The sequence below is a fragment of the Cucurbita moschata genome, unplaced genomic scaffold, assembly GCF_002738365.1.
Source record: "Cucurbita moschata cultivar Rifu unplaced genomic scaffold, Cmos_1.0 Cmo_Scf00011, whole genome shotgun sequence".
NCBI lineage: Eukaryota > Viridiplantae > Streptophyta > Magnoliopsida > Cucurbitales > Cucurbitaceae > Cucurbita > Cucurbita moschata.
The window spans coordinates 4,515,690-4,525,148 of record NW_019268527.1 but is presented as its reverse complement, the minus strand read 5'-3'; the positions used below and the strand labels follow the sequence as shown (position 1 = coordinate 4,525,148).

The following is a 9,459-nucleotide window of genomic DNA, read 5'->3' as shown; positions in this document are numbered from 1 at the left end:
CCCCCCCCCCCCCATGTTTGGGAGTGCAGCAAGCACACATACACCATTAGGTAATGATTCTACCATGATAAGAAAGTAACAATTCTACTCTTTTAGAACCCAGAAAAATATAGCCCAAGAAAGACATTGAATTCAACAGCAGATTACTCAATTGCCCGTGAAGTTTCATATGCACCCGCAATGATGAGAGAAAAGATATGGTTACAGAAAAACATGATGTAATAACAGTAATAGTACCCCTTTTGGTTGAAGTTTCATGACCATCAATATTGATTTCCTGAATTGCTGGAGGTGTCCATTGAGGGCCTTGTGAGATGTCAGATGGACTACTCAAAAACAACCCAGCACCATCAGATGCAGAAGTGTGAGCATAAAGATGGTTGTTGCCCCTTATCCAGCTGCGACTTTCTTTACTATTAGATGATGTAGATGACCCATACAGTTGCACACCATCATGCCAACCATGTGGCAACCCATCAGATTGAAACTGGATATCCCATCTTGATGGTGGTGGTGAAAAGCTTGTATTTGTATGCCAGAAAGGCTCGTGAGGACCCAGAGACCAATCCCTGCTAGCTGCATTCGATCCATGTGGTCTCGCAGCCACACAACAGAGAGACCCCATTTAGCTATCAGCTTCCTTAGACAGTCTCTGCCCGTGCTCAACTCTTAAAACACAAACCAGAAATCATGCCACTTAAATTACTTTTATGTCGTATACTTCTTTATTTCAAGCTACATCGTGAAATACAGCAACATTTGGAAGCCAAAATCCACACTCCGATAAGCGAACGACCTCTAAAGTTACTAAAAAATTCACAAATGCCTTTACTCTCTCCAACAGATAACAAGCACAGACTCTGTTATGTCCCAGAATCTCTACAAAGTCATGAGCCAACCACAGCTTAACTGCCATCAGAAAAAAAAAAAATGGTAGCCATAATAAGTCATAACCATATCAAGCCAACAGTAAGAAAGCGCATAGGCAATTTAACGAGCACATTATGAAGTTATGAACTGCAAACAGGTAAACAACATACATTATAAGCAAAGAATCATGCAAATAGTAGACAGAACTATCGACCTCGAGCACCCCCACCCCCAAGGAAGCCCAAAAATTAAATGAAACCAGAATATCATCAAATAATCAAAATCAGAGGTGAACAAGCCAGCTTACAAATTCCCTGTAATTATATACATATATGTTCAACAACCATAAATGAAATCTACAGAATAGGAAACCCAGACTTCGAAAATTGAAGGCGAAATAAACAAGAATCCACAATAATTTGACACGAAATAATTGCAGAGGTAAAAGTAAAGCACTAGAAAACGAAAACTATTCACGAAGAAAGATGGAAGGAGAAAAGAAGACACAGAACATGGACCATGGGAAAAAGATAAAAAGAAAACGAAAAAAAAAAGGGGAAAAAGGCTTCCGCACTTACGAAAACGAACACAGAGAAACAATCATACAAAAAATTGAGCCTAAAGTTTAGGGCAGTAATCAAAACAGTTCTTCAAAGAACAAAGGACGAAATTACACAAAGCTTCGAGGAACAAAAAGGTCCTTACATTTTCAGAGACAGAAAAGCATCGATTCTGAAGGGAAAGCCCGAGCGACACCAATCACCGGCTGTCGGAACGGAAAGAAAACCCTAGTTTGTCGGAGACGAAGGGAGGAGACCTGTAAGCTTTGTTTGTATAAGTGCAGCCAGAAAGGAGTTAGGAACTTTTTGGCAAAGGGTGTTAAAGTTGCTCGAAATTGCATTGACACCCCTTAAATATCTGAAACTTTGCAGTAAAGTCCTCACGCAATTCTTTATTTATAATTTTGGACAAGTAATATATCCTAAGTTTTGCCATTAAAGCAATCATTTGCATGCAAAACAAAAATTAAACTATTTTTTTAAATAAAAAATACAATTATTATAATTTAATAAAATATGTATTTTTCTTTTTTAGGCTATGATTGTTGTATTTATTAGTTAGGAGATTAAATAGGTACCAATAATTGCATTAATAATCAAACTCAACAACTTTGTCAAAAGTATTCATTCAATCTATATATTATTGTAAGAATTCATAGGATAATTAATTATATATAAATACATGTTGAATAGCATATTATTTAGAGATATTCTAAAATAATATCACATTCTATAATTAATTCTATCATTACTTGCATATACTTTTTTATTTTTTAATTTTAGTTCAAATATAAATAAATACAAAAATAGAATTAGAGTTTATAAGTAAACAAATAATTTTCTTTTAAACCGACAACGGAAATAGAGAATATTTATTTGTCTATTACCCAAACGAGTAAGGTTTACATTTTCCCGTCCCATTTTATATATATAGGTAGAAAGTAGGTAGAATACGATAATATATTTTTACTTAAAAAAAATATTTTGGGATCGATGATGATCTTTTATTTTTTTTAATAAAAATTATCTTTTTTTAATAAATAATTTTTAAAAAGTGTATATATATAGAAAAATATACGAGCACACACTCCTGTAAATTCACTGTCTAGAAATCTACGCCCAATTCCCGTAAAAATAAATGAAAATTTTTGCCAAATATGAAAAAATGAATTAAGAGGCGAGAACGGAAACAGAAATGGAGAAGGCTTCTCAGTCTCTACTCTGACCTGACCCGACCGGTGGAAGAGATGAACGGACGGTAAAAGAATCGTTTTGGGGGGCTGAAGATGTGGATATTCAAGCTCATGGTTGAGTTATCAGTGTTTCTCCTGCTTCAATCATGGGCCTGCAGCAAAGAAACAAAGCATAGAAGAAGAAGACAATGAAAATGTGGGAACGTGTTCCATTTCTTGTCATCTATGAGCAACTCCAAAAACTTGGGGATTTATGAAGGCAGCATTAGAGAAGGAAGCCATGTTTAGATCAACATTTGAAAACCCTGCTTCACTTATACTCTGCCCTGTCCTCCTGGTGAGGTGACATCCATCAGAAACTAACTGCTGTAGGGGATCGAGCACGTCTTGTACAAACCGAAGCACGGTTCCTTCTACATCGACATAACAACAACAACAACAACAATAACAAAAGTGCCCCATTGGTTATGTTATGTCTAAATAAGCGGTTTTCCCGAACCGATGAGTAGGTAAGATTCGGTGTTATACCTTCTGCAGCCACGTGTTCGACGAATATGTATAGTCCATTGGGTCTCAGAACCCTCTTCACCTCTGCACACCACCAAAAGAAATGCAGCTTTTGTTGAGATTCAAGAACTCGATTAGTCTATTTGACAGTCTCTTAAGTAAAATATTAGGAATCACGGATCTCTACAATGATATGATATTGCTTACTTTGAGCATAAACTCTCGTGGTTTTGCTTTTGGTTTCTCCCAAAGGCCTCGTACAAATGGAGATAGTATTTCTTACTTATAAACCCACGATTTTCCTCTTAATTAGCTAACGTGGAACTACTCCTTTCAATAATCCTCAATCCGCCTCTCGAACAAAGTACACTATATAGCCTCTCTTGAGGCCTATGAAGCTCTCAAAGAGCCTCCCCTGATCGAGGCTAGACTCCTTCTCTGGAGCCCTCGAACAAAGTACGCCCTTTGTTTGACACTTGAGTCACTTTTGTCTACACCTTCGAGACTCGCTACTTCTTTGTTCGACATTTGAGGATACTATTGACATAGCTAAGTTAAGTACGTGGCTCTGATACCATGTTAGGAATCACATTCCTCCACAATGGTATGATATTGTTCACTTTGAGCATAAGCTATCGTAGCTAAATCCATGGTTTTTCTTCTCCTGCCTGAATTCTTAAGCAACTATACATTGTTACGCTATCATCAATCAAGCAATCGACAGATTTCCAAAAGGCAGAAGCAAAGTCAATCTCAGTTCTCAGATTCCGTTCTATGAAGTTGCCTATTTGAAGTTTCAGAGTTTTGGAAACATCATTCATCTAACTAAAAGATGTCAAATTCTCCACCAAACTATAATGAAAAGAAGGTATTACCCTTTAGAGTCATGTCGACATTCGACACAGAACATAAGACGAGTGTTCCAACGACAACATCGACAGAAGCATCGGGTAATGGTATAGCCTCCCCGACCTAGCCAAAGATCATAGATATCAATAAATCTAAAGTTCCGTAACGAGTAAACATCATTTTTCAAATATAAACCTTGAAAGCACAAACTCCTACAAATTGATATCAACTTCTAGTTCTAAGGATGCATTCAATGGCTTTAATACCTCAGAAACACAACATTTCTCGTCAAACAAAGTAGGTAAAAAGGCACAGAACTTTACTGATAATACAATGGAAGTTACCCTATCCATCAGGCTTGTCAAACCAATAATGTTGAAAAAATGAAACCCATTTGTACCAACTGGGATGTTCATGGGTCAAATAATTAACCTAAATCAGAAAGGTTTTCACATTCAATAACAAAGACAAGGACCTGACATCACTGCTCTGCTTCTATCAATAATTCTATGAAGTTCAGTAAGGAAGCAGAGTTCTATATAGTGCCATACCGCTTGTTTAAACTCAAAGTTATCAGCTGGCAGACCAGCATTCTGTGCTGCTTCGCGAGCATATTTCTCCATCTTGGGGTTTGGATCCACACCATAAACCTTCATACCTTCTTCACCAGCGTAATATTTAAGGTTAGGACCCGCGCCAATTCCGATCTCCAGGACTTTCTGGGCTTTCCCTCTTAAAGTGGCAAACATCTGGGACTTGTAATCGGCAATCTAGGTATGAAAGATTGCAAAAAACATAGAAAACAATGTTAGCGACTCACAAATTGTAATCAATTGTAACGTAAGTTAGCTCCAACCTCCGCTTCGTACAATTTCATGCCATTAGCTAGAACAGACGCGTAGAAATCCTCGTACCAATCTGGCTTAGGAGGATGAACCCTGTTCAATATAGCCTATACACAACAAAGCTAACGAACTTTACCATCTGGGTTTTAGTAGGAAACTGGATAAGGAGAAAACCCCATCAGTGTGCTTAGATAGAAAATACGCACTGTGTAATCAGAGGATGAATTAGAAGAAGCCATTGAAGAACTTAGAGGGAACAGAGAAGTCGCTGCTGCTTCAATGAAAAGCCTCCTTCCGCATATGCAAGAACAGCGGTTGTGGCAAAACAAGCGTGGGAATGGTGATAGTGGCTTCGGATTGGCTCCATTTGGCGCTTCTTGACTGCTCTGGCGCGCACAGTTGGAGGGCGATGGCGTTCTTGGCGTGGCTTGTTGAGGCGCATTGCGTTTGGAGAAGATGATTGAGCTTGGTGGAGAAGCGTAAAGGATCATGTTGCTTTGTGTGTGTGATTGCAGAGATATTTGTCGTTGTTATTAAAAAAGGTAACCACAAGATTCGTGAATCAATCTAAGCATAAACCACTTGTTATCTTCTCAATTCTTATTCCAAATTTACTGGACAGACAAGAAATTAGTGCAACTAACCGTTGAATGTTCAAGGCTCGGCCAGTTCTAAAATTATCCTTAACCAATTATCTTTCGATTGTATAAGAATCGAACGGTGATAATCGCTACTTAACTCAAAAGTTTTAGAACGTACAAGAAATGCAAAATAGGAAACCTGGAGGTATAAATTCTGCATTATAACAGAAGGTATATTGGTGTATAACATATGGTATTGAACGCCCTTGAGACAGCGAAAGCTAGCTATAAGACTAAATAATTCTCGAATGCAATCTAAGGATTGAATTCATAACTTCAAAGCATAGAAAGCATTACAACGTCCCACATAGCATGATCAATCGTAACAAGTGAAGCTTAAAATTCAGCATGTTTCACTTATTGGTTTCATTAAAGGACTTTAGGATGCTGCTCAGTATGAATAGATCAAGTTCTTTCGTCCAGACAGCTATTCCTTGCACGCTTTTTCCTCAGAAACGTGATCATTACAGCCACTTTCTAATGTGGGTTGCTGATCCTTTTCTGCAGCGGGGTCGATATTGCCTTCATGCCCTGCGGGAAGCCGAAGAATAAAGCAAAGTATTTATCATTTCCTGTCGTAAATTAGAAGTCTTGGCTGTAAAAAAAGAGAAAATGTGGCTCATACCTTCACCATCATCGGCATCAGCAGGAGCATAAGCCGAGCGCCTTGAACGGACTTGCTGATGTGGGGTTGGCTGATCATAACAACAATGGTAATAAAAACATCAGCAAATACTACAAACAGCATAATCACTCCACTAAATATACGAACACAATGAACAACACATTCCATATGAAATGGTGCTTTATTTTTCGTTCTTCTTTTTCCCTCTTTTTTGCAATGAAAAGAAGCACAGGGAGAGGAAAGACAAGTCTCAAAGGAAAGCAAACCACACCAATTTAAGCAAAGACGTAATATCCTGTATGGATTCCAAGTGGTCTTTCAGATCACATCCAGGAAAGATTAGTTTGGAAGACACAATCCAGCTATGGTAATTACTGAGAGTACATTATCTTACTAAAGTTTCAGTTGTTTTTTGGGAAGACCAATCAACTTCACATTAAACATTTGGTTTGTTTTTAGCAAGTGGGAGAATGATTAACAGCTACTAAACTATTACTGAAGATCAAAAGGCGATTTATATATTTAAAAAGCACGTCAAGTATAATGAACAGACAAAGATTCCCCACTCTTTATTATTTATTAAACATCACGCACCTGCAACTTTGGCCTGAGTGCTTCAAGTGGTCCTTTAGGTTTTTGAGCACCTCCTTGCTGTTGCAGAAGTCAAAGGAGGAGTAGTTAGGCAAGACAATCGCATCAAACTTGGGTCATCCAATCAAGATCAAAATTTCATCCATATCTTTATATTTAGCATCCAATTAGCAGTTTTAGTAAAATCTAAAGGAGTACCTTCCCTAATGCCCAATCAGCAGAATCGAAAAAGGCACGTTCATGGTCCTAGACAAAAGGAACATTTGCAGTTGTCACCATAGAGGACTTGAATGGAAGTAAAATCCCAAAAGGGTAACTGAAAGATAACCAATAATTACTTTTGATATCAAAGGAGGCTTCTTTGGCACTATTCCTCCGTACTTCTTCTTGATGATCTCCTCCTGTTTAAAACCATTATATCAGACTGTTACCAAACAAATTATGACAAACCTTGATGACACCACATGACCAACATGCAGTAAAAAACAGGAACAAGACAGGGAAAGAAACATTTTTTCTCCTGCCTCATCAAGGCTATTTTTATTTAGCTTTTCCCCTTTATGGCCCAGCTTTATGCAAAGGCAAGAAAAAGTCGCTTACAAAATCCAAATCTTTGCATAAAAATCAGAGATTTCCTATTTGAGATCACTGAGAAAACTGGAAATAACAGACATTACATTTCAAACATCGAGAATTTTAAAATTCTCCATTGACAGACACACAAGAGAACCACTCCATAAATACAGAAACAGCACTAACCTCTTTCTGCTGTGAAGGCATAGGATTTTCTTCTTTCTTATCTGGGCCTGGTATTTCTTCCTCAAACTTCTCACAATGATCTTGATTTTGTGGGAGAATATCAGCAATGACTTTCTCCTTAACTTCCTCGATATTTTTTTCTGACATTGTTCCCCTTCGTTACAAAAACTATGGGCGAAGGTGAACGGTATATAAACTGCAAGTGATGAAACAAGTCAAAAGGGTGGCTCAAAAATCATTTACCTGCAATCACGGACTAAAAAACCCAGTTCAAATTCCATAATCACATTCACAAGTAAAGCGCCCTTTGACAGAGAACATTTCGCACGAAAATGCTACCATTTCTAGAAAATTTTAACTCAATCACATCAAGATAATTACACATCCGGGTCCAAATCAATTCAAATGATATACTTACCAGAAGCCGAAATGATGTAATTGGTCCAAATGCCGGATTTTATAGAGAAGTATGACAAGTCAATTATTTCAACCAAACACGAAACGTAGGAGAAAACGACAAAGAGAAAGCCTCTTTCGTACCATTATTGACCGAAAAAAACAATGCCTCAAATTGGAATTTGGAATAAATCTTATGAGTTATGATGCTCTGTCAATCGTACAGTTTCCACAATCACCCTAAGCAAATTTACATTTTCCAGAATCGTACGTAGCAAATTAAATCACGTATTTAATCAACCCACAAAAAAGAAATTCGAATTCAAAACCTTCACCCCAATATCATTGCTCCCATGTCCAAACAGAACTAATCCGATTCATTAATGGAGCTAAATCTAAACCAATATGAACTTCACCTGCAAGAAGCAATCATGATATTTAAATTACAAACGAACTTCCACAGACTTAAGGAAATGAATGGACAGTGCCAAAACAATAACAATCTGATAACAACGAAATTGGATTATCAGTCATTTAATTGACCATCGTTGTTCGATCTCATAATCCAAAATCCGAAGAAGGTTTAGATGAATAACTTACATTACCGGAGGCTAAGATCGCAATCAGAACTGATGAATAAATTAGAGGCGGAGGATCCGAGGACGGATCAGGAGCAAATCCGGTGTATACTGATTGTTCCTTTCCTCTGCCTAAATCCAGTGTCTTATTGAACAGTGTTCGCGTTTACCAACCAAACAAAGCCTAGAATTTACGCGAATTACATGAGATCAGAGCGCGTGGTTGGTGATGGCGTTCGTGGGCCGCATATTCTGGGCTGCTCGTCCATTGTGATTATTGGGCTTTCCATTTTGGGCCCAAGTACATTTGTCTTTTTTTAAAACGTCAAAAATATTTAAAAATATTTTGCTTAAGAACCAAACATTAAATAAATATGTTACTAAATATTATTATAAATTTTGGAGTTTAAATAGAAGGTTTATAAAGAACGGGTTCGTAAAAATCATATTTGGAGTCCAGTAGGTTCAAGAAGTCGAGCCTTAGAGAAAATGCTGACCTGACTATTCAATTTCGTTGGTTTCTCGAGTTTAGCAACTCCTCTCATGTACAAGTGGGACTTTACCCTAAATATCTCCCGAACAATGTTCATTCCAAAAATACCCTTAAATTCACCTCGTTTTATTTCTTACACTACCATCCAGTACACTTGAGGTGACCGAAACACTTTTGAATGAATAAATATATTACTAGTTACTATTCTCGTAATTTTAGTACTTTTACTAAAAAAACGTTTCGAGTGCAATAGGTTTAAGAAGTCGAGCCTTAGAAACATTCTGACCTGACTAAACTCGTTGGTTTCTCGAGCTTGGCAATTCCTCTCTAATTCAAGCAGGACTTTACCCTAAAGCAAACTCGCACTCTAAGTATCTCCTAAACAACGTTTATTCTAAAATTACCCTCAAATTCAACTTGTTTTATTCCTTACACTATCATCCATTGTTACTGTGAGATCCCACATGGGTTGGGGAGAAAAACGAAGCACTTTTTTACAAGGGTGTGGAAATCTCTCCACGTTTTAAAAACTTTGAGAAGAAGCTCAAGAGG

At 37.5% G+C, this 9,459-nt stretch overlaps 3 protein-coding genes across 11 annotated transcripts in view; all 3 read right to left on the bottom strand.

Annotated features, from left to right (window-relative positions):
• The window catches only part of LOC111449574, a 5,742-nt gene extending 3,046 nt beyond the window's left edge, over positions 1–2,696 (bottom strand). The window contains exons 1-3 of one of the 3 annotated variants that reach the window (XM_023089512.1): positions 2,657–2,696; positions 1,576–1,658; positions 238–909 (exon numbers count right to left, since the gene is read on the bottom strand). In XM_023089512.1, coding sequence (XP_022945280.1) covers positions 238–625 — 388 coding nt within the window. In that variant the 5' untranslated portion in view covers positions 626–909; positions 1,576–1,658; positions 2,657–2,696. Of the gene's footprint in view, positions 1–237; positions 910–1,040; positions 1,370–1,575; positions 2,083–2,656 lie in introns of those variants that run through there. The other 2 variants (XM_023089513.1, XM_023089514.1) reach the window with 2 other exon arrangements.
• On the bottom strand, positions 2,583–5,433 carry LOC111449575 (methyltransferase-like protein 7A). 3 transcript variants are annotated; one of them, XR_002711660.1, is made up of 8 exons: positions 5,031–5,427; positions 4,836–4,931; positions 4,531–4,749; positions 4,006–4,102; positions 3,152–3,214; positions 2,835–3,036; positions 2,714–2,775; positions 2,583–2,683 (listed from the first exon to the last, which is right to left on the bottom strand). XR_002711660.1 is itself a non-coding variant. In XM_023089515.1 (6 exons), exons 1-6 carry the CDS (start codon positions 5,313–5,315, stop codon positions 2,843–2,845), a joined length of 954 nt encoding a protein of 317 aa, XP_022945283.1. In that variant the 5' UTR covers positions 5,316–5,423; the 3' UTR covers positions 2,744–2,842. The 3 variants fall into 3 exon arrangements, 2 of the variants coding, with proteins under 2 accessions (XP_022945283.1, XP_022945284.1); XM_023089515.1 differs by lacking the exon at positions 2,583–2,683 and having other exon boundaries at positions 2,744–3,036; positions 5,031–5,423; XM_023089516.1 differs by lacking the exons at positions 2,583–2,683; positions 2,714–2,775 and having other exon boundaries at positions 2,819–3,033; positions 5,031–5,433.
• Positions 5,434–5,596: 163 nt separating this feature from the next.
• Positions 5,597–8,591, bottom strand: LOC111449576. 5 transcript variants are annotated; one of them, XM_023089518.1, is made up of 8 exons: positions 8,437–8,591; positions 8,166–8,252; positions 7,441–7,636; positions 7,020–7,082; positions 6,880–6,927; positions 6,685–6,741; positions 6,091–6,160; positions 5,597–5,996 (listed from the first exon to the last, which is right to left on the bottom strand). In XM_023089518.1, exons 3-8 carry the CDS (start codon positions 7,585–7,587, stop codon positions 5,893–5,895), a joined length of 489 nt encoding a protein of 162 aa, XP_022945286.1. In that variant the 5' UTR covers positions 7,588–7,636; positions 8,166–8,252; positions 8,437–8,591; the 3' UTR covers positions 5,597–5,892. The 5 variants fall into 5 exon arrangements, with proteins under 5 accessions (XP_022945286.1, XP_022945287.1, XP_022945285.1 ...); XM_023089519.1 differs by having other exon boundaries at positions 8,172–8,252; XM_023089517.1 differs by lacking the exon at positions 8,166–8,252.
• Between the last annotated feature and the right edge of the window lie 868 nt (positions 8,592–9,459).